This window comes from Microtus pennsylvanicus, chromosome 2, assembly GCF_037038515.1.
Source record: "Microtus pennsylvanicus isolate mMicPen1 chromosome 2, mMicPen1.hap1, whole genome shotgun sequence".
Classification (NCBI taxonomy): domain Eukaryota; kingdom Metazoa; phylum Chordata; class Mammalia; order Rodentia; family Cricetidae; genus Microtus; species Microtus pennsylvanicus.
The window spans coordinates 107,167,854-107,195,780 of record NC_134580.1 but is presented as its reverse complement, the minus strand read 5'-3'; the positions used below and the strand labels follow the sequence as shown (position 1 = coordinate 107,195,780).

The window sequence follows — 27,927 nt, the reverse complement described above, 5'->3', positions numbered from 1 at the left end:
TCTGAAGACATAGCTGCACCTTGAGGACACCGTGCTAAGTGAAACATGGACAGCTGCTGCATGACCCCACTGAGTGAACAAAAGGCCAACTCAGATACAGAGTAGAATGGTGTTCGCTGGAGGCCAGAGACACGGAGCTGCTTATAGCTGACGACAAGCTGCACTTGGAGCTGTGAAGGGGACAGATCTCAGACAGAAACACAAACACACACGCATGCACAACCCAAAGGTGCACAAGGACACTTGGGAGATGACAGACATCTTTATTTACCTTGACCATGATGACGTCACAGCTATACCTATGTTCCAATCCATCAAATTATATATATGACATAGCTTTAGTTTACATGTATATAAAAATAAAAATTACATTTATGGCTTCCATTTTCTGTTTATTACACTGCCCTGCTCTGGATGGATGGCTAACTGCTACTGAAAGCAGGGAACAGTGAACCTGGGCCTGGAAAGGAAATATTCCTGCATGATCTATTATCAATAAATCATTTTTAAACAAGATACTTAAGAACATTTTTAAAGAATTATGCCAAAACCAACTTCAGTAGGTTTTAGAGGCACAGAAGCCTTGAATTCTCAGCTGCTTGTTCTTGGCTTTAGTACTGAAATTCTTGTATAGACCCAGAGTGAGCCCATAACATCTTCATTGGATTAAAATCCCCTTTTGTTCTAATCTCCTAACTCAGATGGCCAGGATCAAGTTAAACAACATCCAGTTTTACTTTGATGTTCATAGCTGCCAGCTCAGCTACAAAATACCGGAAAACATATGGCACAGAGACAGTGTCAATGGTGTCACTGCGGCCACAGACGGTGCAGTTGTATTTTCTGTTGCGCATAGCAGACCAAGAAGGAGGAGGTTTTTCAAGTAGCGGGGAGAGCAAGCTGCCACATTTCACACATACGTGGGCGGTGGAGCGGTCAGAGCAGTTGAAGAGCCGATCATGAAGGAGAAAGGATGTGCCGTGTGCCAACAGAGCGTCCCGCTCCATCTCCCCAAAGCGGATTCCACCCTGGACGTTCCTTCCCCCGATAGGCTGGTTGGTGACTTTGTCCCTGGCTCCGGTTGTTCTAACTTGAAATTTGTCTGACACCATGTGGCGTAAGCGCTGGTAATAAACCACACCGATGAAAATGTCTGCTTCCAGCTCCATCCCGCTGATACCACTATACAATCGCTCAGTGCCATAGAAGTTGTAGCCAGCAGCCTTTAGCATCTCCCCAAAGTACCCTAAGGCTGAGCTCTCCTCGGAGAAGATGAAGGGGGTAGCATCATGGCAGAGACCGTGCAAAGCCGCAGACTTCCCAGCCATACTTTCGATTAACATCCCAATGGTCATACGGGAGGGAAAGCCGTGAGGATTAAACAGAATGTCGGGCACCATCCCACTCTCAGTAAAAGGCATGTCCTCAGCTGGCCACAGTCTGCTCAAAATGCCCTTCTGTCCGTGACGGCTAGCAAATTTATCTCCAATAGTTGGATTCCGAGGGACTCGTATTGTGATACAGATGCATTTGAATTTCCCACTGCCCGTGTCATTACTACACACTTTAATGTTGTCCACAATACAATTTTCTTTACTCCTAGAGAAAAAACAAAACCAGGAAATAAAGTCAAGCTATTTGCTCTGTTTGTTGAGTCTCCCTAGGCTAGGCTGGCCCACAACATGCTGACCTAGAACTTGCAGTGAGCCTCCTGCCTCTGTTTCCATGAGCTAGAATCACAGGTATGTTTGACAAAGCTTACCCAAGCTTTGTACAGAAGAATATTTAAATTTTGTTGGCACAATTTAATGTTCCATAAAGTATATATGTAAATATAGCTTCCATCTGCTCACCAATATAAGTAGATGTTACAAGTTATTCATGATTAGGATTACTTACTAATTATGTTTATCTGAGAGAGTATCAGCAATGGAAATACTGAAGCCATTTTACTGTAAAAGCAGCTGAGATAATTATTCATCTTTAGCAAGAGGCATAATGAACATTTCCCTAGGAAACCCCCTAAATGCCAGTATGACGGAAACAATGATAGAAACCAGCACAGAGGCGAAACAGACGACAGCGCTGACTTCAGCAATGACCGGAATGCCACCATGCCGAGCTCCACCTCTACGTTGTGGGACGAGGAGCCAGGCCTTTAGGATGAAGCCTCATCGACAGACAGCGGCTTTACAGAAAGGCTCTGAGCTGTTCACTGCTGTCTGCCTTTCCATTCTTCCCCACGTCAGGACAGAGGCAGTGCCCCCATGAGTCCACCTCAGTGACTCCACAGTGTCTCAGTCCCGAATGTCCTTGTCCCCGAACACAGACAGACTTTGTTTTACTTCCCAGCCTTGCCTATTTTGTTAGGGCAGCAGAGATTTAAAATAATAACTAGATTTTATATATAATTTCCCTTCTGTAAAAAAATCACTTCATTAGCTGGGCGGTGGTGGCACATGCCTTTATTCCCAGCATTCGGGAGGCAGAGGCAGGTGGATCTTTGTGAGGCCAGCCTGGTCTACAAGAGCTAGTTAGTTCCAGGACAGGCTCCATAGCTACCAAGAAACCCTGTCTCAAAAAACGAAAAAAGAAAAGAAAAGAAGAAAAGACAACTTCATTGACCTCCAGTAAAAGTCACTAAGAAACAGCCTATAAAAACCATCAGGGCCAGGCGGGTTGCCACAGTGTGCTCCAGACCAGTCAGGGCTCCTAGGGATACACTTCTCACTAACAAACCAACCAGAAGTCCAACATTTCCCCAAACTTACTTATAGTAAACCACGCAGCCTTCCCCGGTGTTAAGGTTGAGGTAGCTGTAGTAGGGGTCACCAAATTGCAGCTTTGCTCCTATGAAAGGCAATCCATCATCGTCCAACTTCTGCATAACCCGTGGGTCACCAGGTTTGACCCCAAACACAAGATTATCGTCCCCTTGCTTAAATTTTTCAGAGAGGTCTATGAATTCAGACTTGTAGACACTTCCATGAGCAAAGCCTCGTTCCCAAGAAGCCTTGTTCACAATCTGTGGAGTCAAAGAAAAAAAATTAACTTATAAGACTGAGGGCAAACAAAAATTTTCAAAATATAACCAGTTGAGATTGGACAAATACTTGGTTCAGGGTAACTGGTATTTAATTTTGAAATAGCATCTCCAAATTACTAATGCTATCAGGATCCAGATTTATAAATGGCTTAAGATATGATCAAAAATAATCATAAAAGGTAAACATACCAAGACCTCACAGCAACCTTGACCTCAGATCAGGAATTAACCACTTAAAGAACAAACACATTTGCTATTATGTCCTTGAGGACACAAACATCCCTTCAGTGAGCTCACAAACAGCAATGGGAAAGATCAGAGTCACAACTAACAGCACTCACCATGGCATCCTCCATGTCGTAGCCAGTGTAGGAGATCACAGCTACAATGGCGTTTGTCCCGATCGGATAGTTGTCCATATCGTAATAGTCATACATGCATGGTCTCACTAGCGGGCTTTGAGGTGTCTGAAGACGGTAGAGTTTATTATCTGATCGGTCTTGATAAGTGAGCAGTGGGAAGCCCATGGTCTGCTTACCTATGGAGGAAAAAGATGTCTTTGCATCTTGTTTTCAATCCTCAGTTCTCAACGTGCTCCGTAAAACTGGAAGCAACTACAAATACATACAAACACATGCCAGGGGAATGAATAAAGCAAGCACCACGGCTCTGGAAGGAGACGGAGCCACTTTAACGCCCTGAACTAAAAGTCTGTGCTCAGGATTACACAGCTGGGGAAGACTCCTTCAAGTGAGTGTGGAAAGAAATTTCAGAATAATGAAAAAGAATTCTTAGAATAAAGGCTACTAGAGAATTTGTAGTTGGTAACCTGTACTATAAACAAAGGATCTGGGATGTGTACACCCATAATCCTTGTACTCAACAGGCTGAGGCCGGAGGATTCTGTCTGCGTGGACATATGCATACCAGAAGAGGGAATCAGACCCCAGGGACTACCGACAGAGATGGCTGTGAGCCACCATTGTTGAGTCACCATAAGGGTGAGGGAATTGAACTCAGGACCTCTGGAAGAGCAGCCAACGCTCTTGACTACTGAGCTATCCCTCCAGCCCTGCTGGAAGAGACTGAACCAAGACCAGCTCAAGGAAGGCTGTGGGGGTAAAGAGCACATCAAATGCTGCAGGCTTTAACTGTGGATAGAAATCAAGAGCACTCAAAGAGACAGTTATGTGAATGTGTAATGGCTCGAACCCCTCAGAAGTCAAGTCATGAGATTCAGACAAATCCAAGTCATGTTCTGTGACAATATAAATGTCAAGAATGACACAAACAAGCTACAGGGCTCTTCTGCATCAAAGGAGACAGATGTACGCACTAGCGGAACACAAGTGATCCTGGATGGGCCTTTGAGTCTCTGCTCGCTCCACACCGAGTAAGGACTAAAATCCGGAGCATGTGCTGCTCTTGCATACATTCCGTATTCTCAGTTCCCAGTCCCCATGTCAATGGCTCACAACTGACCATACCCCAGCTCTGGAGGGAGGGACTCAACGCCTCTGGCTTCTGTGCATACATGTAGTACTCTCTCTCACACACAATCTAAAGTAAACTATTCTTATAAAAAGAAGTCAACGCTAAACTTCCTGATTTTGATAAATCCCCTGACTAAGGAGGCTCGTACACATGCACCGAAGGGTGGGAGAGACGGTGCTGGGCCTGAAGTCTTCAAGTGAAGAGCGAAAGTTTGAGCCAGGAGGGATGTTCACAAATAGGTGCTGGTTGTGCGGACATTCTTTATGATATTCTTGAAGCTGCTCAAGTTTGAGATTACTTCAGTTTAACCTACAAACACCTTTTGTGTGTGTACGCACCAACCACCAGCTTGCCCACCTTACCCATCTGGCACTGGTACATGTTCCGAGGACTCTGGTTGTGATCAGAGAAGGGGATGAAGTTGGCGATCACACTCAGCAGGCTGTGAGGGAAGAGCTCCTGGTGTGTGGAAATTCCGGCAAAAACCTCATCCTCAAAAATGGCAACGTTCATGAAGAGCTGGAGCAGAGGAGGGTAAGGAAGGAAAAGCACAAAATAACTGTGGTTGTCTCGGTGCTTCCCAGGGGGTAGCGCTCAAGGCTGCAGTGTTTAAGTTCCTCGCCCCAGTCATGAATGCCGAGGAGCTCTGCTCTTCTCTGCTACTGTTGTGGAACTGGCGTTAGGACCCGGTCTGTGTGTGCTAGGCACACAATACTTGCCCCTTAGATATTTCTTTTTTCTTAAGTTAATTAATTAATTTATTATGTGTGCAGTATTATGCCAGCATGTATCCCTGCAGGCCAGAAGAGAGCCCCAGATCTCATTACAGATGGTGTGAGCCACCATGTGGTGGCTGGGAATTGAACTCAGGACCTCTGGAAGAGCAGCCAGTGCTCTTATCCTCTGAGCCATCTCTCTGCCCCCCTCCCCTTAGATATTTCATCCTGCATCTACCCTGTCCAACTGTCAAGGGCTGAAGAGGAAGAAAAATATTTATTTTGGGCAGAGTTTCTCTGTATAGCCCTGGCTATCCTGTAACTCGCTCTGTAGGCCAGGCTGGCCTCAAACCCGGAGATCCGCCTCCTCTGCCTCTTGAGGGCTGGAATTAAAGTGCACCACCATACTCGGCTTCAACTTTTTTTAAAATAAAAATTTAAAGTAGGTACAAACTCTAGTTTGGCAAAGATGTAGATGACAAATGAGACAGAGACAGAGATGCCTCAGTGTCACCAACTGTGACAGAGACAGGTGCAAAAGAACCATGAACACTGGGCAGGAAGGAAGGGCAGTTATGTGAGCATCAAGCCTCCCTCAGTTTCCTAGCAGTGTGGCAAGACTTCAAAGCTACTTAGTGCAGTGGGGGTGGGGGTGGGGTGGCACATACCTTTAATCCCAGCTTTGGGAAGCAGAGACAGGCAGGCATCAAAGCTACACAGAGAAAGCCTGTCTCGAAAAACCAAAAGGGGAAAAAAAACCCCAACAACAACAAAACTACTTAGTGCTGGACAAAGAGCACCAGAAAAACATCTGGATTTTCTGTCAATGCTCCTGAGAGTGAAAGCGAGCCCCGGAAACTGTCCAACTGTCCGACGTAAGCACACACTGCGGTAGGCACCCACCTGCTCCATCGTTCCAATGAGTTCTTCTTTGCCCAGGTCCAAGTTCTGCACAGGCCTCACCAGCCTGCAGGGGGTGGTGAAGAGGTACAACCCTGGATACAGGCTTGGCTTTCCTGTCATGGGGACCAGGGCCACCTCCATCCAGGGAGGAATTCTTTTCTCCTTCAACACCTGTTTCAGCAGAACAGAGTTTAATGAAGAACAAACATATGTTTTACTCCGCCCTCCCTGCCACCAGAGCCAGGTAGAATGGGAAAGGAGCAGCATCTAAGAAATTCCGTCACTCTAGTAGTAAACCTGGTGTTCCAAGACCACAGCTGTCCACTCCAGTCTTACCCCGCATAGAAGGCCACTCAGCCCACTTGAGAAACGGCAAAAGATTAAGAAAAGGCAAGTTTATTCTCTGATGTCTGAAATATAGATTAATGAATTTCCTTTCAAACAGTTACATGAAAAGGGTCTTTCTTTTGAAAATTAAAAAGAACAAAACAAAGCAAACGGGAATGCTGAGTTGGCTACACAGTAGGGAGACACTCAGCACCCATGTCAAGCGGCTTACACATGCTGAGAACTCCACTCCCAGGGATCCCGCGCCCTCCTCTGGCCTTCACAGGCATTGCATGCATACATAAAAAAAGTCTTTCAGGGCAGTGGTGGCGCACGCCTTTAATCCCAGCACTTGGGAGGAAGAGGCAGACAGATCTCTGTGAGTTCGAAGCCAGCCTGGTCTACACGAGCTAGCTCCAGGACAGCCAGGGCTGTTATACAGAGAAACACTGTCTTGAAAAACCAAAAAAAAAAAAAAAAAAAAAAAAAATCTTTTAAACCATTTTTAAAAATTTCTAAGTGAAGGGAGAAATATAAATTCAAGCTACAATAATCTAAAAAAGATTATAATATCTATATACAATTAAGGGGTTCACAGCTACACAGTATCAGCAAAAATGAAAGGGGAGGGAGGAGCCCGGAAAGGACAATGAGAAGGGACAGAGCTCTAAACTGAGCTATTTCTTGGGGCCCTTGAATCCGCTGTTAACTGATTCATTGTGTGCCTGGGTACTGGTCCAGGAGAGCCTCAGCAGTCAGCTCTTTCCTGTGACCTTGAAGGGTCTGGGGATTGAACTCAGGTCTCTAGGACTGACAGTAAAGTGCCTGTACCCAACTGAGTCAACTTTCTGGCCCCAAACTGAATTAACATTCACGTTAATAAAGAACTGATAAAAGAAAGCCAAATACAGAAAGAAAAATTTAAAAATCATTGGCACATAAAACCAAGATAAAAATATTCAGCTCACCAAAACAGACCTCAGTAGAGGTAGAAGCTTAAGAAAAGTAGAATAGGGGCTGAAGAGGTGGCTCAGAGGCTAAACTGAGTTCAATCCGCAGCAACCACATGGTGGCTCACAACCATCCATAGTGAGATCTGGCGCCCTCTTCTGGCATAAAGTCGTACATGCAGATAAAGTACTCATATAAAATAAATAAATAAATAATTTTTTTTTAAATAAAAAGAGTAGAATAAAAAATTCTGAGGGAGCTGGAGAGATGGCCCAGAGGTTAAGAGCACTAGCTGCTCTTCCAGAGGTCCTGAGTTCAGTTCCCAGCAACCATCTATTAGATCTGATGCCCTCTTCTGGCATGCAGGCAGAACACTGTTTACATAATAAAATCTTAAAAAAAAAAAAAGAATTCTGATCCCAGCACTCGGGAGGCAGAGGCAGGCGGATCTCTGTGAGTTCGAGACCAGCCTGGTCTACAAAGGGAGTTCCAGGACAGGCTCCAAAGCCACAGAGAAACCCTGTCTCGAAAAACCAAAAAAAAAAAAAAAAAATAGAATTCTGACTGGGCTAAGGGAGGATGGCCGAGGCCCGTGTGGACTACAGACTGGGGGCAGGACATCCACCACAGTCACAATCATTTAGCAAAGATAGCCAAGGGGGCGGGAATAACTCAGCAGGGAACCATCAATCAGTGGGGGAAGTTAGCCGAGGAAAGGAACCATTGCATAGCTCTCAACTCTCTCTCCACAAATTACCCCTGAGAAACTCTAGCCTGACACCAACCTAAGAGGTCTAGGTTATCAAGGACAAACAAGAGGCTCAGCTGGGAAGCAGCCAGCTGCTGGTACTCCTATGAAGTCACAGTGGAGAGATAAGCAGACAGGGACCTCAATGAAACGCCTAATAAATAATTATAGGTAACATGTCTGTCACTGACCCAACATAGAAGGCAAGAGTCAGGTACTTCCGGAATTAGCTTCAATCCCAACTGCATGATCACTCTAAACTAGCACGTAACACCTCATCAACCAGGAGAGGACTGAACACCAGAAGTCAGGAGATAAGGCAACCCAGAGACCCACGGTCACCTTAAAGCGACGGAGAGCGTCTGCGACCTCAGGAGCAAGATCCTTATCCACCCAGCCCACCATGACACCATCCAGCAGGACAGGGTAGCAGTCACTGTATGGTCGACAAGATGCCGCATCAACTGGAGTGACACCTGGGAGGGGACAAGAAGAATAATAAAATCAGAAGGCTTCATCCAACATTTCCAGGTCCCGGAGACACTGGGACTGCTTTCTCAGTGTGGCTGGCCAATTGTCCTGTCTGTTGTAGTGACAATTTGTCTGTGCTCTAACAAATAAAGCTTGCCTGAAGGTCAGAGTGCAGAACTAGGTCACTAGTCAGCCACAGAAGCCAGGCAGTGGTGGCGCACACCTTTAATCCCAGTACTCTCAGAGGCAGTTCAAGGTCACCCTGAGCTGCGTGAAACTGACTCTGTCTAAAAGAGAAACCAGAAGATGATTCCAGCCTTTGGGATCAAATGCCTTTAATCCCAGCGCTAGGACGGTGGAGAAAAAAGTGATATGGATGGGTAGAGAGAGGAATATAAGGCGGGAGGAGACAGGAACTCAGGGCAGTCTGAGGATTCATAGAGAGATGTAGTTTGAGGTTTCAGAGACAGTAGCAGTCTGAGGATTCGTAGACTCCTTTGGTCTGAGCAGTGGTAGAGGAGAAAACTCTCTAGTGGCTGACTGCTCTGCTTCTCTGATCCTTTGGTCTGAGCAGTGGTAGAAGTAAGAACTCTCCAGTGGCTGACTGCTCTGCTTCTCTGATCCTTCAGCTTCCACACCCTGATATCCTGACTCCAGGTTTTTATTATAAGACCAATTAGAATTCATGTTGCAGTCTGTACAGCACAGAAGCTTCCATACTGCTTATAAACTACTTCATTAAGGCCATAGAGAATCTAGAAAAGGATCTGAGAAAATGGCTGGGCACAAGGGAGGTTTGCACAAAATCCCTTTCCATACACTGATTGCTAAATCTTATAGCCTGAATACCCTTGCCCAAGTAAAATCCAATTATTGTTGATCCTATTTATCTGCAGACTCCACGTTTGGACATTTGCCTGCTTGGACATTTGATCTGTGTAACCACAGAATCATACTATGGGCACTTCCAAGGTCACACGGCAGAAACGTGTGTTTCCTGATGCACATGCTCTGCCGTCTCGTCTCCATGTTCCAAGTGCAGGCCCAGGACCAACTCATTGAGTGAAAAACGAGGCCTGCACACATCATAACTGCCAGGTGAAAAACAGCCTGTATTTCCCAGGTGTCAAAGGTCACCACTTAGGGCTTGTCTGTCACACCAGCCCTCCAGGGCTAGTGACTTTTCCTCAGAGCCCTCTCTTCCTCCATAGTGGGAGGTACTTTCTACCGCTCTAACCTTTTCTCCATTTCCTTCCAGACTTTGAGACAAGGTTTCCTGCAACCCAGGCTGATCTCAACTTCCTATGTAGCTGAGGATAGGAACTTCTGATCCTCCTGCCTCCACCACCCAATGGCTAGGGTTGCGGGTGTGTGTCACTATGCTTTGTTTGATTTTAATTAACAATAGGACAAAAGTATTCTTTGCCTCGCTGTCAGCAAATGAACAGATTGTTTATATCTCCGGAATCTTGACTGTCATTTCTTTATCGATTTCTCTAATGTTCCTATCTAATGCTATTTTCCAGTTGGGCGTTCACATTCTACACAACAAGTTCTTGACTCAATGTTAGATTTATTTGATAGAAGCACCAATCTATCACCTGACCCCTAGAAGTCCTAAGCTGCATCTCATCCACCTCAGTCCACTGGTGACCACACCACACACTAACAAAGATATAAAACTGTGGCTTTTAAATCACAACTGAAAAACCCCAGGACTAAACTGTTATAAAATATCAAACAAGCGCTCACTTTGGCAGCTCATATATTAAAATTGGTACAATACAGAGAAGATTAGCACGACCCCTTAAAAAAAAAAACTTAACAAAAAGATGCTATCTTTAACTGTGAAAGAAAACTCAAACTAACTATCAAAGCCCGGAAAACAATATGATTGAGGTTTCCCCCAGAGACAACAGCTGTAAATCACCAGGAACAAAGGTCACTGGATCTATGTATCAGCTATATCGCATAAGCTACTTTTTAACTGATTTTCCCCAAACCAACAGTTTCCTACTTAGAAATGCAAAGACCTACAAGGGCCACAGGAGAGTGACACAGAAATTTACACAATAGCATCTAAACTCTGAATACTAATAGCTATTCTCATTCACATCTTTCTATTATCAACACTGATGACATTTTGCTGATTTTAGCCAGAAATGCATGAGAAAGAAGCCAAGGACGCAGCCCGACGCAGCATGGAGGACTGAAAAGGAATTCTCTGCTGAATCCCAAAGGGCGACTTTGCTGCTTGAGGCTGTACAAAGCCAGGAAAGCCAGCTGGACTGTTCAGTGTCCTACCTAAGCCACAGAGCAAGGCCGGGACAGATGCAGTGTACACGAACTTCGTGACAACCTCGCATGTGGCAGTCAGGTGGTTCAGCAGCCCACACGGTGCTCCGTCTGGGGTGTGCACAGGACAGAGGAAGCCCCAGGACTCTGGGAGCAGCCTGCGCACTGTGGTGGTCCTCATCTTGGCAAAGTCAGCCCCTCTGTGCACGCAGCGGAAATGGGAGAGATAGCGGATGAAGTTCAGCTTGTCAGCCACAACACACAGGCCAGAGTCTTGCAGGAAGCCCAGACCTAAATAAAGAAAAAGGCACTCAAAACAAGCCAAAGTCTTTTTTAAAAGCCCCAAACTGTCTGTTTCTGATGCTTCAGGGCTATGGATATGGCTCAGTGGTAAAAGCATTTGTCTAATATATGAGTGGGCCCTGGGTTCAATTCCCCAGTACAACCCCCCCTCCCAATACACATTTGCAACATGGAATATTAGTTCTGATAAATGGAAAAAAATCAAATTAGATTGGTCTGAGAGCCCTGCCATTGCATAAGCACTTGCTGGCATGCTAACGAGAAAAATCAGTAGCATCTGTCCAAACAGAAAAGCAGATTTCTGGATCCCAGTTAACCTTTATTTTTTCAGTTCATTCTAATACAAGAGGTTTAGGGAGGGACACAAATCCAAACCCTTCTAGGCTGCAGCTGTAGACCTGTCCAGACAGACATATGCGGTCACCGCTTTCCAGGAGTCACGGAATGTGTCTGTTCACTAGCGCTGGATTTACAAAAGCAAGACACCTCACTGAACCCTTTAAGTTGGCAGACATTTGTCAAAATTTACTATAATATAAAATCTGACTTTAGTGAGGGTTAGCTTACTCTGGAATTCTGTAGCAACATATTTATTTACCTGTTTTCGAACGCAGATTCCCAGTAGCAAGAAGATATTCAAATGGTTTCGTTAGTTCTGATCCCATACTAAATATCTTCAGCAAATTCTCACTGTTTATGGATACATTGGTCTTCTGAGCCCTCTTATCTAAAGCTATCTTAATAGACACTAGCCAATTTTCCATTTTTTCCTAAAAGAAGAAAATGTTAAATTTAAAGTAGTACATGCTTTAAATATCATAAATGCTATATCTGCCCCCACACAATCTACACAATCCAGTATAAAGGCCCACTGTTTATACATGCGGCAAAGGATGCATCTTTAGCACAACCAGGGTTGTAAAAGACAGCCCTTCAACGTACAACTGAAAGTCTAGCATTCTTAAAGACAGAGACAGGAAGTCTACATCAGGGGCTCGTTGATTTGATTACACTGTGTAAAGATAGGTCACTGTGTTTAATAAAAAGCTAAATGGCCAATAGCTAGGGAGAAGGTATAGGTGGGACTTTTAGACAGACAGCTCTGGGAAGAAGAAAGGGGGAGTCGCCAGCCAGACGCAGAGGAAGCAAGACATGCAGGAGAAGAGGTAAAAGTCACAACCACATGGCAGCACACAGATCAATAGAAACACATTAATTTAAGCTGTAAGAGCTAATTAGAAACAGGCCTAAGCTAAGGCCAAGCTTTCATATGAATTAGTCTCTGTGTTTTTATTTGGGAGCTAGTTAGCTGGTGGGACAGAGAAAGACTTGTTACAGGGGCTGGAGAGATTGCTCCGTGGTTAAGAGTGAGCACTGCTCTTGCAGAGGTCACAAAATCTGGGACATGGGATCCGGATTGTGGGCTTGCCCTCCAGGAGCTTTTAGACATAAAGCAAAGAAAAACCAGCCTACAATTCCAGAGAACCTAGACAACAATGAGGACCCTAAGAGAGACATACATGGATCTAACCTACATGGGAAGTAGAGAAAGACAAGATCTCCTGAGTAAATTGGGAGCTTGGGGATCTTGGAAGAGGATTGGCTGAAGGGGAGGGGAGAGACAGGGAGGAGAGCAGAGAAAAATACATAGCTCAATAAAAACAATTTAAAAAAAGAAAAAAACCAAGAAACTGCCTGAATGTATGCACACGCAACATAACAGGCACACGCATATAGTATACAATTTTTTAAAAAAAGGCCAACAATCCAATCAATAAATGAGCTAAAAGCAGAGACAGTTTTCAGAAAGTGAAGCACAAATGGGTAATAAACATTAAGAAACGGTCAATGTCACCAGTCACTGGGGAAATGCAAACAGAAACAACAATGAGATTCTATGCAACCCATCAGAATGGCAGTTGAGAAAACAACACGGAGAGGAAGCAGACAGATGGGGAGCCTGGTGCACTGCAGGGGAAGGTGAACCAGCGCTGCCATTACGGAAGTATAACGGATCCTCAGAATATTAAAAATAGGCCTGGGGCTGGAGAGATGGCTCAGCAGTTCAGGGCACTGACTGCTCTTCCAAAGAACCCAGGTTCAATTCTCAACACCCACATGGCAGCTCACAACTGTCTGTAACTCCAGTTCCAGGGGACCCGACACCCTCAAACAGACATACATGCAGGCAAAACACCAACACACATAAAATAAAAATAAATAAAAATATTTATTAAATATTAAAACTTCTTTGTGACCCTGAAGGATTAAATCAATGTATCACAAAAATTCTTGCACACCAATGTTTGCATACCAATGCAGCATTGCTTACAGAACAGACGTTATTAACCAGCCCAGGTAACAAAGAGAAATGGATAAGGAAAACACAGTGCATATATTCATAATAGAAGGGTTTTTTGTTTTTTGGCATTTTTTTTTTAGCTATAAGGAATGAAGTTTTATAATTTGGAGGAAAGTAGATTCAACTGAAGAAGTCCATTAACTGAAATCATATTAAGAACGTTAAATCAGCTGGACAGTGGTGGTACAAACCTTTAATCCCGGCACTCGGGAGGAAGAGGCAGGCAGATATCTTTGAGTTCGAGGCCAGCCCTGGTCTACTGAGTGAGTTCCAGGACAGCCAGGGACACACAGAGAAATCCTGCCTTGAAAACAATTTTTTTTTAAAAAGGAAAGAAAGAAAACTAAGTCAGTCTCATTAAAAAAAAACAAAAACAAAAAAAACCCTACCTTTCATTTGAGAGCCTCAGGTTTTACATGGAAACATAAGATCACATATGTACAGGTGACACAGAAATCTGGAGCCAGAGTTTTAAGTCCCTTACTGTTGAACAAAAGGACGCGATGTAAGATGCCCAAACTAGAATCCTCAGCGCACACTTACCTTCAGAAACATCAGGAAGAGCTGCCCGGGGGTAAGGACTTCCTGATTCACTAAGCTATCGGGGTTGTCCTCCATACACTCGCCTCTGGCTAGAGCAAAGAGCTTCCGGGTCATGAGACAGAGCAGGTAAAACTTCTCAGTATCGGACTTCAGGTGGATACAAATGCACTGGCTGAAAGAGAAACAGAAACCTTAAAGCAGTCTGCCTTCTCCTGTCCAGCTCAATGACCAAGGCGCCTACTTCACGTTTACCTAACATTTCTTCCAAAACTGTTCTTCCCCTTTGCTGGCTACAGCAGCAGATATCGCCACCAAGTCTGCAGCTGTGCTCAGCAATAGAGAGCAATCAGTAACACCTGCAGCTACTCCAGCTCAGTTAAAAACAACACTTCACTTTCTCAGCCGCACGGGCCACGTCGCAAGTGCTCGGCTCCTGCCAGGGTGATCTAGGACTCAGCTCCTTTAATACGTGGTTATGGAAGAGAGTCGTTGCTACAGGGAAATGCAGCCCTATGTTGTCTGCAACTTTCAGAGATACAGAGAGGCAATGTGTGTCTATGCAGAGACAAAGTGATCATTGTAACCAACAAAATGTCAACATTGGTGACCTCCAGCGCTCACTGTCTTAGTTGAACACTGTAGCAAACTTGAAATTAACATGGAATAAAAGAAGCAAAGCTGCCCTCCTGGCTAGGACCACAGCATGCTACCCAGGCTCACTTCCTAGGCATGAACCCATCTTTCCCCCTCTCCCTTCCCAGCCCAAAGCACACATACTTGAACAGGAACTTGGCAGCTTCCTCATTCGGGTACCAGTCAGGGAGACTGAGCTTCACTCTGAAGCGCTCGCCCAGATAGTTAAGGACCTGCTTCTGTGTGGAGCAGCCCTCTTCCATGACAATCCTCAACATCTGAGAGACAGAATTCTTAAAGAAAGAGTCTTCCTCTTTGCCTTTGATGAGCTCCTGGAAAATCTGATAGTCAGAAAAGCTCACAAGTGCCTGAAATAGAAAAAAAAAAAATTTAAAGCTTTCTTTTAAACAACTACCAAAGGTTTAACTCACTTAGTTACAATCTTCCCCTCTAATAATTGTTAATGTCCAAGCAAAACTAGCCCTCGGAAACAAAACATTCTCTTTACACCAGCCAAACAGTGAAGTCGCAGTGATTCTACTTCTGGATAGGCAAAAAACGGAATCGTGTCTCCTCCCACTCTGAATTAGGGCTGTCCCTACATGACCAAAATATGGCAAAAAGGAGATGCCAGATCCCCAAGGCTAGGGCATAGACCGTCCTCTATCTCATCCTCTGGGCTAACTCCCAGGGGAGAGCGGGGAATTGAGACCTCCAACCAATAGCCACCAAGTGAGCCACCAACTCGCTACTGGGTCCTGGAAGCCTGGTCAAGCCAAGTGACCTCAGCACTTCATTTATTTTTAAAATTTTAATTCTTATTTGAAAGCGAGAGAGAGAGTGTGTGCATGTGTAGGCATACACAAGCCACAGCACATGGAGGAGGTCAGAGGACAAGTTTTGGGAGCCAGGTCTCCCTTCCACTGGGGGTTCTGGGGACCAATGCAGGCTGTCAGGCTTGCATGGCAGGTGCTTTTTCCCGTGGAGTCATCTCATCACCCCGGGAGCACCTCCAAAAACTTCAGTGTGACCTATGACCTATGTAGTCAAGCTGCTCCCAAATGCTACATCTCCAGAGACTCTGAGAAATGTTTATTTCAAGCAACTGGTTTTAATAGAGCAGCAACTAGTTAGCACAGCATATATGGTCATGCTCTGTTTATGGTATGAGCGGGGGTGGGGGGAGACAGGGTCTTGGTAAGTTACCCTAGCTGGCCTAGAACTTGCAGCCTCCAGACTGCCTCCTCAAAAGCCTGGGTAACATTACATGCACGTGTACTTTAACAGAAAGAAACCATCCACTCGTATACAAGATACAGCTTCCAATGAGCCTATTTATATCAAAGACATATTCATCTCATCTCACCTTAAGTGCAAATCCCAAAGGAAGGAAAAACAGCTCTTTCCGGTAAATAAAGTTCACCATAACTGTACCATTCTCCACATAGTGAAGGTTCATGTTGACGGCGGAATGCTCTTCTCTCACACAGTGCATGGAGACCCCTGCCAGAGGAGGAGCAAGGAGTCAGGGCCCAGCTCTTTCATTTGTCGCCTGATCATTTTATCCCCATAATCAATGGCAAATCACTTAGCACTTGGGAGGCAGGGGCAGTTCAAGGTCAGCCTGGTCTACACAGCTAGTTCCAGGACAGCCAGTACTACCCAGAAAGATCCGTCTCAAACGAAAAAACAAAATGAAACAACAAAAACCAACCCACCAACCAACCAATCAAACAACGAAAAAGATTAACTAAGTCAGGCAATCAAAAATGCCCACAGACCTTGCCAAATGTTTTCTGGAGCACACGGAAATAGCTGAAGCTATCACTAGCCAAACTTCCAGGTTTTCCGTCAGCTGGGGCCCGTAGCACCTTATTCTTGGATCACCCTGCAGAGTGCACCTCCTATCCACAGTGCCCTATGGGCCTGGTCAAGATTCGGTTACTTATCTAACGTCCTGATGGACACCAGAACTCAGCCTTCAGGCTTATCCTGGACACTACATCAACAGAGCAAAGAACCAGCAACTCCATGTCCTGATATGCTGAGATACTGTTCTCCTAGGTGTTACATCTTTGGCAACTATTAAAGTTAGATTTTTATCTCAAGTATAAATGATACATTATGTAATATAAATGTAGACATTACTAGAGAATGCCATATGCTATCTTACAATGCCAGGCACTGTCACAGACAGCGAACCCAGGCCAGTCTCCTGAGGGTGTGTCAAGGCAGACTACACCGGGGACCTCTCAGGTTTCTGGACACAGGTGCCCAGTCAGGCCAGCCCTCATCCTCAAAAGCAATCTCATAAACACATGAAGTCTTCCTGACTAAAAATAGGCAAGCGTTCTCACTATGAAATTACTTTCTGTGTATGTTTCATTTTCTTTGTGAATAAACACTATACGTATTAAGGTGATTTGATTTATACATATACAATGGCACCAACGTTACCACGAGCCACCTGCAATTTGCCAGCTTCACCATGGCGCACACGAGCCATGTCCATTCAGTAGAATCTGCATCTCACTTTTTTTTTTTTTTTTTTGGTTTTTCGAGACAGGGTTTCTCTGTGGTTTTGGAGCCTGTCCTGGAACTAGCTCTTGTAGACCAGGCTGGTCTCGAACTCACAGAGATCCGCCTGCCTCTGCCTCCCGAGTGCTGGGATTAAAGGCATGCGCCACCACTGCCCGGCTTGCATCTCACTTTCTGAACTGAGACCTTTTCCTAGACTAACAATGCTGTGCATTTTCCCATGATACTGGATAGTAGCAGTGAGCCACGGCTCCCAGCCAGCCAGGAGATCAAAGGGGAAAACGATCATCTTCAATTTCCCGAACTGCCAATGGTTTTGAATACAGGGTTTTCATAGCTCCTATGTACAAAAAGCCAAATCTGTGTAGGAACATGAGATGATCAACACTTGCTCACGAAACAGGCTTTGTTTTAGGTCATTTTTCCAAACTGTATGCTAATGTATTAATTACTGTTCTGAGCACGGTTAGGCTTTGCCAAGCTAAGCTACTATGCTGGCACCGAGAGCATTACTATGTGTGTGGTGTCATGCAATGAGCCCAGAAACTTCTGCAGGTTAGACAAACCTGTCCCCAAACCAGTCTCCACCTCCAAGTACTTTTTTTTTTTTTGAGTTAGGGTCTATTTTGTAGCACTGACATTCCTGTCCTGGAATTCAGTGTAGACCAGGCGTCCTCAAATTCAGAGATCCACCTGCCTCTGCTTCCTGAGTGTGGGATTAAAGATGTGAAACACCACACCTGGCTTTAAGCTTATTTTTTTTTTAAATTAAAACAAATATATTTACTTATTTTAAGTTGTTTGAGTGCATGTGTGTATTTGCGTGTGTGTGTGTTTGTGTGCATGTGTTCTTATGTGTGCAGATGACAACAAAGGCCAGAGATGTCAAGTCCCCTGGAGCTGGAGCTACAGGCAGTTGTGAGCTGCACAACATGGATGCTGGGGACTGAACTCAGGCTCTCTGGAAGAAAGATACATGCTCTTAAAACCGCTGAGCCATCTCTCCGGCCCCTTGAAGTCCATTTTTAATATACAATACTTTCAATTTACTGTAGGTTAAGAAGCATCCACGTATTGCATAACAATTACCATAATCATGTTAATTAAAACATCAAGTACCACATACAGTTACCAACTGTGTATGTATGTGCATGTGATATCAAGACACTTAAAAATCTACTCCATTTTCAAATTTCAAAATTACAATAGTATGAATGATATCACAGTGCTGTACACTAGTATTAGTGTACTGTGTTTGTATATGTGTGGTGGGAGTATACTCTCCCGTGCAGACACAGGTAGTGCGTGTGTGTGTGTGTGTGTGTGTGTGTGTGTATGTGTGTTACTCTCCCGTGCAGGCACAGGTAGTACGTGTGTGTGTGTGTGTGTGTGTGTTTGTATGTTACTCTCCCGTGCAGACACAGGTAGTGCGCATGTGTGTGTGTGTGTGTGTGTGTGTGTTACTCTCCCGTGCAGGCACAGGTAGTGTGTGTGTGTGTGTGTGTGTATGTTACTCTCCCATGCAGGCACAGGTAGTGTGTGTGTGTGTGTGTGTTACTCTCCCGTGCAGGCACAGGTAGTGTGTGTGTGTGTGTGTGTGTGTGTGTGTTACTCTCCCATGCAGGCACAGGTAGAAGCCAGAGACTGGCATCCAGATGTCCTCCTCAATTGCTTCTCCATTTGTCTTTTGAGACGAGTCTCTCACTGAACCTGGAACTTTCTTCTTGGCTAAATTAGCTGGAATCCCTGTCCCCATGTCCCCTCCCCTCCAGAGTCAGGAGGTTGCTGTGCACTGCCAAACCTTCTGTTCTTGTTTTTAAATGTTGGTGATGGGGTCTCAACCCTCGTGCTTCTATAGAAAGGACTTTCCCACTGAAACATTTCCCACCCTGTACTTGGCCTGTAACTTAAAGTTTATAAACATGGCACCCACCAACCTGAATCGTACAGCAATGTTTTATGGCAAAACAAACAAAAATCATGTAAGAGAAACACACTAAAGATGGTGTACAGTTAGCCAGGAGGTGGTGGTTTACGCCTTTAATCCCAGCACTCAAGAGGCAGAGGCAGATGGATCTCTGTGAGTTTGAGGCAACCTGGTCTACACAGTGAGTTCCAAGACAGCAAGGGCTAAAGAAACCCTATCTCAACAACTTGCCCCCACCAAAAAAAAAAAAAAAAAGATTGTTTATAGCTGTATCTACTTAAAAAAAAAATTGGTTTTCAAGGGGGCTGGAGAGATGGCTCAGAGGTTAAGAGCATTGCCTGCTCTTCTAAAGGTCCTGAGTTCAATTCCCAGCAACCACATGGTGGCTCACAACCATCTGTAATGGGGTCTGGTGCCCTCTTCTGGCCTGCAGGCATACACACAGAACATTGTATACATAATATTTTAAAAATAAATATTTTTTAAAAAAATGGTTTTCAAGTTGTCTAAAACAACATGCCAATGTTCACTAAAACCTACCGAAATGAGTGTAGCCAAGCCCTCTGCTTTTCCACTTTGGTCTTATCATGGCAATGGGGAAATTCCTCCGAGGCATAATCAACATTCGGATGACCTTTTCGATGCCATTGATTATAAAATAACCTCCCATTTCCTGCCAAAGACAAGGGTTATCATCTGTTAAACAAAAGTATATGACTAAGTAAGCACAAAGCTATTTCTAGTCACATGAAGTGCAGCTCCCAGAAGAGGCACTCATTGGTGAAAGGGACATTGCTCTATGGAAACAAGCACAGACTCCAGAAAGTCTTGTCAAATACACAACCAGGGTCCAAAAGACACAGGACAAGTGGAGAGCAGATAAACAACGCCATCCCCTCCAACTAGACAGGCTCAAGCTTTTCTGTCCCAAATTATTTCCACTCCCAAGCACTATTTAGACAAAACTTATTCCAAAATCTAAAGATAAAAATGTTAAGTTTAAAAAAAAAAGGGAAAAAAAGAGGTTGATTTCATAAAAGCTTTTCCAACTAGAAATCTGGACTAGATAAACATATGAAAACGTTTATAACAGGGAGTATTTGCTAACACCTGATATCGAATAGGCACATTCTACAGGACGCTCTGTTCATGAAACTCTTATCCTCTTACCTATTGGTCTGCTTGGTTTCACCAGAGGAAACTGAGGCTTGGGGTGACTTAAATTCTCCACAGCCCTCACCACTGATAAATGGAATGGCTAAGGGGGTAAAGGAATTTGCTATAGGGCCTGAAGATCTGAGTTCAAGCCCTGAGACCCACATGATGGAAGGAAAGACTCAACTCCTCACATTGTCCACGAATCCTTTGACGTCTATGCACGGACTATGTTACTAAAATGCCCTTCAACCCCACACCCCACTCCCACACAAAGGAAACAGCCAGGCTTGGCTGTACACACACTGTTAATCACAGCACTGTATGTGTGTGTGTATGTGTGTGGAGGGGGGAGGCAGATTAAGATGGATCTCTGCACGCTGAAGGCCAGCCTGATTGATCTATATACACGGAGTTACAGGCCAGCCAAGGCTAATTAATAGCAAGACCCACCCCACCCCACCACCCAAAAGGAAAGAAAGGAAGGTCAAGAAAGAGAAAAGAAAATTTGGGTTGGGAGTGTAGCCTGGTAGCAGAACTACAATTCACATGGGCGAAGGCCCTGGGTTTAATGCTCAGGAAGACGAAGTAGAAAGAGGAGGAGGGAAGGAAAGGGAAAAGAAAAAGATTTCTGGAGGGGGGAACACCTCCTAGTACACTGCCCAAAACAATAACATTCTTCAGCATACGGCGGCTTCCCACACTGCCTCAGCAGACAGGAAGGAATCCATGCATAGCACCCAGACACAGCAGCAGCACTCCATACGACATACCTAGAACTCAGAAGTCGAAAAACCGACTTCCATTGGCAATTCCCTGCTTCCCCACCTCTGATCGCGGCCCCCACTGCCGCCCCACAGCCTAGATCCCTGCACTTACCTCTGCCTCTTCATGGTGCTCAATGAGAACTTGCGGAGGAAGGTTGTATAAGTTGCAAAGTTTAGACTTTACCATGATGGGGACATAGCCAAGAAACTGTTTAATGACTCCTTTGGGGACTCCGTTCACTGCCCAGCTGATGTCAGCCTACATGAAAACAACAACAAAAATAAACTATATGGACCTGCGAGCACCAATGAATATTTAAAAAATGTTTAGATGTACTTTTATGAATATGAATGGTTTGCCTGCTTGTATGCCTATGTACCAGATTTGTGCCTGGTGCCAGTGGGGGCCAGAAGAGGGCATTAGATCTGCTGGAACTGGAGTTACTGGCAGTTATGAGCCACAATATGGCGCTGGGAACCAAATCCTGGTCCTCTCGAAAAATAATCAGTGCTTTTAACCAGTCATTTCTCCAGACCCACAAATGAGTTTGAAAGAAGGAAGGTCACAGCGAATTGACGTCATGTTTTAGACTGAGAAGATACCATTCTCTAAGTGGCAACGCTAAGAAAGCAGACCTTTCCTATAACCTTGAGTCTCCAAACTGGGCAGGGACAGCCACCTGGCATGACTGATGCTCACCGTCAGCCTCCCACGGTAGGTGCTCCGTCGTCCCCGGCACTCGGCTGGGTAAACGCTGAGCTCTTTGCAGATGGTCCCTTTGGGCACTGAGGGCGGACTGATGACAGCATCCACGATAGTAAGAGATATGCGCTCATCTTTGAAAGCAAATTCAAAGGGAGGAATGGCCTGAAATACAATTCATGCTGCTTAGACACTTGTATTTTTCAAGGCACTTTTCGGAATCATGCATGTTCTACACTCACTGATGTCTATAATGCCAACTAAACCCAAAAACTAACGCTACAACTAACTGGTAACTTTACCAACTACTTAACCATAATACATTCTACTAAGGGCCTTTTGTATTTGATTGTGCAGCAGGCTCTACAGATACGGAAAAGGCTGAGCCAAGTCTACCTCCTCCACACAGAAAGACAAGAGAACTGCTGCGCATGCGCAATAGGGACACTCTCGCTCTTACTGTCATTCTTCACGTTTACCTTCGCACACTTTATCCCCTCAGACTGAAGCCTGCCTGACGATGCAAAGATTTCTAAATGGCTCCCATGTTTTCGAGTATCAGTCTGGCAGTCAAAGCTCGCCAAAGCATCTCCATCCCTATTTCCCACAGCACAACTGTTCAACAACAAAACCTCCAGGTAGTGTCTACTACCTACACGGCTGTTCCTAACCTCCTCCTGGAGGGAACCCACCATTCTCTTCCCTTCACCTTATCCAAGGCGGAGTTAACACCCGGATGAGCGCACTTCCCTCCTGCTCCTGAGGCAGTAAACTACATCTTAGGGCAGTTCTCAAGAGTACTGGCTAGCTGCTGGTGCCTGCTACCTCTACACAACCAACAACCCCGAGGAGCACCCAAACCTGAGCTCTCTAACCGGAAATCGGCATGTTCTTACTTTCTGAGCCTAGTGCCAGGAGAGACTAAGGATGCTAACAAAAAGTGACCTCCCCCATCGTCCTTACCTGAAGTCCGCTACCATTGTTAGCCTAATCCCTAGGACTTTTATCTTTCTCAAAAAGCCTAACTCAGAAAGGCAGCCAGTTTTTCTCTTTAAGAGAAGGAAGCTAGGTGGTAGCATTAATTAATTAAGCACGCCTTTAATCCCGGCACTCAGGAGGCAGAGGCGGCGGATCTCTGTCTGAGTTCGAGGCCAGCCTGGTCTACACAGAGAAACCCTGTCTCGAGCACGCCCCCCCCCCCCCCCCCCAGAAAAAAGAAAGAAAACTTCTCTAAGAGAAGGAAACTGGAGGATGACCTTGCCGCAGTTTGCAACCTTCTGAGGTAGTTTTAGAACTTCAGAGTCCGGGAGGCAGAGGTAGGCGGATCTCGTGAGTTCGAGACCAGCCTGGTCTACAGAGCTAGTTCCGAGACAGGCTCCAAAGCCACAGAGAAACCCTGTCTCGAAAAACCAAAAAAAAAAAAAAAAAAAAAAAAAAGAACTTCAGAGTCCAGGTAGGAAAAGGCGGGGGCGCTTTGAATGGTCGGAAAACATAATCCCAAACAGTTCACTTTATCACTCATCTCACAGTACCCTGAAACGATTCACTCAAAACCAGGGTTCGTACTCACATATAAACCCTGAAATCACAAAAACATCTTTTCCTACACTACTCGGCTACAAGTTGCGACGAAGCGCTTTTCTCTCTGAACTACCCAAAGCCTTGCACTATTTAAGGCCGTACTGCGGACTCCCGGCCACCTCCTCCATCCTCTGGAACCCTCCGGGCCCCACTCGGGCCGAGGGCGTGCCGCTCACCTGCACCGCGTGGCTCAGCCCCTCCAGCACCGCGTAGTTGAAGGAGTCCACGTGCGCCCGCGTCAGGTCCTGCAACGCCGCCTTTTGCTGCTCCGGAGGAATCGCGTACGAGGGGTCGGTCAAGTGCTTCAGGCTGGGCCCGCTGGGCAGGCTCCGCCACCGGCCGTCGGGTTCCATGCTTCAGCCAACCCAGGACCGGAGACCTGGGCTGCGACCCCACTCGCGGCCAGGAGGAAAGGCCGGAATCCCCGATTCCACACCCTCCTCCCCGCGGCTTGCTGGGAAATGTAGTTCCTCGTGTTCGGCCCGCCCCACCCTGGTCCTTCCATTTTGCAGGGTCGACCGGGAACCAAAACCGTGACGTGATTAGGCCGGTTAAATCTACACACACAGCAGCTTATCTGCCTCTTCTCTCAGCTGTATCCTGCAAACCGCCCTAAAACCCACTCCACTTTAGTGTGTGACCTCTGTGGCCCTTAGTCGCTCAATCAATTAGGACATCATAGAGCTATCTTCAAAGATTCTTTTCTGTTCCTTTGGGTAACTTTCCGATTACATCCTGATGCTGATGCTAAGAGACTCTGGAATCTGGTTTTTTGAGATGGGGTTTCTCTGTGTAGGAGTCCTAGTTGTCCTCTTGTAGATAAGGCTGGCCTAGAACTCACAGAGATCTACCTGCCTCTGCCTCCCGAGTGCTGGGATTAAAGGCATGCCTCACCACAGCCGAACAAAACTCTGGAGTCTTGGTTGCAACTGAAATACAGATGTTGAGCACCAACCTCTGTCCTCTCTACCCAACTCTTTATTATCTGTTTGTTTGTATGCTTGCTTGCTTACTTGAGACGGGGGTCTCTATGCTTGCTGTTCTCAACCTATGTGTCGCAACCCCTTTGTCAACCCTTTATCTCCAAAAATATTTACATTACAATTCACAGCAGTAGCAAAATTACAGTTATGAAGCAACAAAAATAATTTTATGGAGGAGCTCACAACAACATGAGGAACTGTATTAAAGGGTCACAGCATTAGGAAGGTTGAGAACCACTGCTCCATGTAGTCCTGACTGTACTGGAACTCGATTTGTAGACCAGACTATTGTAGCACAGAGATCCACCTCCCCTGTCTCTACCTGAGTGCAGAGATTTTTTGTTTGTTTGTTTTTCAAGACATGGTTTCCTTTGGAAAAAATGTCTGTTTAAATTGCTCATTTTAAAGTTGCTTGTCTTTCTACCATTGAGTTGTAATATGCTGGTCATTCTTGGACTTGTGATTTGAAAATACATTTCCCTGGGAGGTCAAGATCATGATGGAGAAATCTACAGAGACAGAGGGGCGGTGATGGGGCATGCCTTTAATCCCAGCACTCGGGAGGCAGAGGCAGGCGAATCTCTGTGAGTTCGAGGCCAGCCTGACCAATCTCATGGAGAATCACGAACTCTAGACCAATAGCTCTGGAGCCTCCATGGGACTGAAGTAGGCCCTCTGTGTGTGAGAGACAATGGTGAAGCTTGGACTGAGGGGCCCCTGGCAGTAGGACCAGGATCTACCCTGGTGCATGAGCTATCTTATTGGAGCCCATTCTCTATGGTGGGATGCCATGCTCAGTCTTAATACAGAGGGAGGAGCTTAGTCCTGTCCCAATTTAATGTGCCATGGGAGGCTGGATAGGAGGTGGGCTGGCGGGGAGGTAAGTGGGGCTGGGAGGAGGGGTGAAAGGGAGAACTGTTTTTGGAATGTAAAATGAAATAAAAAAAATATTAAAAAAATTTGTTTCCCTTTTATGGGTGTCTATTTTCTTTTAAAAATATCTGTGTAACTGGACATAGTGGTGCATGCCTTTAATCCCAGCTTTCAAGATGCAGAAGTAGGTGGATCTCTGCGTTCCCGGCAGGTCTGACCTACATATCAAGTTCTGGAACATCCAGAACCACACAAAAAGAACATTTTAAAAAAGAAAGTAATTTGCACAAATGAATCTGTGTGCCAGGTATGGTGGCAGCTCTCAACAGGCAGAAGCAGGTGAATCTCTGAGTTCTAGGCCAGTCTGGTCTACATAGAGAGTTCCTAGACAAACAAGGCTGTATGAGAGACCCTGTCTCAAAACCACAACAAAAAGAACTGTGTTAATTCCTAAACCATTGTTTTTGGTGCTGATAAAAGAGAATTGTTTTCTGATGTCATTTTCAAATTGTTCATTTATAGTGTTCAGAAATGCAATTGAGGGGGCTGGAGAGATGGCTCAGCAGTTAAGAGCATTGCCTGCTCTTCCAAAGGTCCTGAGTTCAATTCCCAGCAACCACATGGTGGCTCACAACCATCTGAAATGAGGTCTGGTGCCCTCTTCTGGCCTTCAGGCATACACGCAGAAAGAATACTGTATACATAATAAATAAATATTTTTTAAAAAACGAAATGCAATTGAGTTTTATATGTTGATATTGTACCTAGCAATCTTGCTAGAGGTTTTCTCTGTGTAAGATCTTGTCATCTGCAATGAGACATACTTACGCTTTCCAGTCTGGATGTCCTTCCTTTTTTTTTTTTTTTGTGCTAATTGCTCTATCTAGGATCTTTAGGGCACTGTTGTTTTTGTTTGTTTGTTTTTTGAGGAGGGCATGGCTGACACAAGGACTCTAAATGTAGCCCAGGTTGGCTTTGAACTTGTAATTGTCCTGCTTCAGTCTTGAAAACTCTAGGATTACAGCCATATACAACCACATCTGGTTTACCTTTGAAACAATTTTTATATGTATTCATCTCTTGGTGACAGAGACAAGTGTATGTGTGATGGTTCACACTTGCCACCATGAACATGGGGAACAGAGTCACTTTCAGGAGTGGGGTCTAACCGTCAACCTGATTGAGGTGGTCTCTCCTGTTTCACACTCTGCATACTCAGCAATAGCTGGTCCATGAGCCTCCGGCGATTCTCCTGTCTGCCTGATACCTCGTCTTAGATGGGCATAGTCTGGTCATGCTCCGAGTGACATCAAATAAAAATAACCCCTGGTAGCATAGGCTTAATAAAATACCAAGAAGTCTAATGAACTAGATATGGTGGTGCACGCCTTTAATTCCGGCATGTGGGAGGCAGAGACAGGCAGATTTCTGTGAGTTCAAAGCCAGCCTAGTCTACATAGTGGGTTCCAGCACAACTGGAGCTTGAGACCCGAAGAAGAAGAAGAGGAGGAAGAGGAAGAGGAGGAGCGGGAGGAAGAAAGGAAGGAAAAAAGGAAAAAGAAAAGAAACCAAAACCAGAAAGTCATATAAAAAGCACAGAGCCCATAGCAAAGGTAGAGTGTGAAGCACACAGGGTCCCAGGCTGCTTAGAGGCCTCTCCTCCCGCAGGGGACAATGTTCAATGACACTGGAGACTTCTCTCACAAGCTGGGCCCATCTGCTACCAGTTGTCCTTTCTCCTGAAGAAGCTGCGGTTCATGTAAGGCGTGGCAGGACACACCTGTAACCCTACCCACACTCTTCTCTCTCACTGAAGGGCAGAGGCAGATGCTCTGAAAACCTTCTGCGCTTCAAAACCACCAGGAACACCAGGAACAAGGCCTAGATGTTAACCCTAGCCTTGCAGCGACCCAGGAAAGCCAATGTCATGTCAGAGTCGCACCGCTTAGCGTTTTAACTTGTCCGGTTTCCGGCCCTGCATACCCAGCTCCAAGGCAGTCCTAGAAACCATGGCAAAGCCTGGCAGTCTAACAGCCACTGAAACACGCAGAAAGGGAGTGCAAGCGGCCCCTGAAGGGCAGGCCAGATGCACAGAGGGGTCCAAAGCAAACAGTCTCACAGCCCAAGAAACGACAAGTTCCCTTGTGGGGCTGTTTGTATCCGCACACACTAAATGCGGTGGCGTCTGGACCTCCTCCTGGGATTTACAGGTATCTGAAAACCCAGCCCAAGCCAGATCATTAGCAAGGAGTTCTCAGTTCTCAGCAAACAGCTTCACCGCAGAGGCCCCATCCAGCTCTGCACCCCCCCCCCCAACGTCTCCTTCGCAACCACTGGCCTGCTTGACCATTCATAAACACAGGCGAGGACAGACTGGAGCACGGCAGCTGATGACCTCTGTAATAAACAGCATTGGTTAGGAAACTGGCCATATCTGGCTTGGCTCTGTCTGGTAGGTAAGCTTAGGATTACGTTCATCCACTTTCAGAGTTGGGGAAAGAACAAAGGCTATGCCAGAGAGGCTCCAGATGGCTCACAAGAGGCCAGGGTATCTACGTCTTATGCTTACAGAAAAAGTTCTGCCTTCCTCTGGGTGGTACCGTAGATT

General features: G+C 45.5%; 1 protein-coding gene and 1 non-coding gene across 2 annotated transcripts; one reads left to right on the top strand and one right to left on the bottom strand.

The window, feature by feature from the left end:
- Positions 1 to 247: 247 nt before the first annotated feature.
- On the bottom strand, positions 248 to 23,902 carry Polr1b (RNA polymerase I subunit B). The gene is made up of 15 exons (XM_075962121.1): positions 23,640 to 23,902; positions 21,880 to 22,047; positions 21,292 to 21,438; positions 19,798 to 19,930; positions 16,159 to 16,295; positions 14,937 to 15,160; positions 14,160 to 14,331; positions 11,853 to 12,024; positions 10,961 to 11,242; positions 8,528 to 8,661; positions 6,160 to 6,330; positions 4,903 to 5,059; positions 3,388 to 3,584; positions 2,772 to 3,025; positions 248 to 1,599 (listed from the first exon to the last, which is right to left on the bottom strand). The coding sequence occupies exons 1-15, from the start codon at positions 23,814 to 23,816 to the stop codon at positions 717 to 719; spliced, it is 3,408 nt and encodes a 1,135-aa protein (XP_075818236.1). The 5' UTR covers positions 23,817 to 23,902; the 3' UTR covers positions 248 to 716.
- On the top strand, positions 10,401 to 10,505 carry LOC142845272 (U6 spliceosomal RNA). Its single transcript, XR_012909839.1, has one exon. It is a non-coding gene; the product is annotated as a U6 spliceosomal RNA (small nuclear RNA).
- Positions 23,903 to 27,927: the final 4,025 nt, after the last annotated feature.

What these genes read in the sequence shown, in the direction of transcription:
- Polr1b (XM_075962121.1), bottom strand. Translation starts at nt 23,816, where the DNA reads ATGGAACCCGACGGCCGGTGGCGGAGCCTGCCCAGCGGGCCCAGCCTG. An exon ending in CTTTGGGATTTGCACTTAAG is followed by an intron (nt 15,161 to 16,158) that starts GTGAGATGAGAT and finishes TTTCTATTTCAG; the next exon opens with GCACTTGTGAGCTTTTCTGA. An exon ending in TCTTCCTGATGTTTCTGAAG is followed by an intron (nt 12,025 to 14,159) that starts GTAAGTGTGCGC and finishes TTCTTCTTTTAG; the next exon opens with GAAAAAATGGAAAATTGGCT.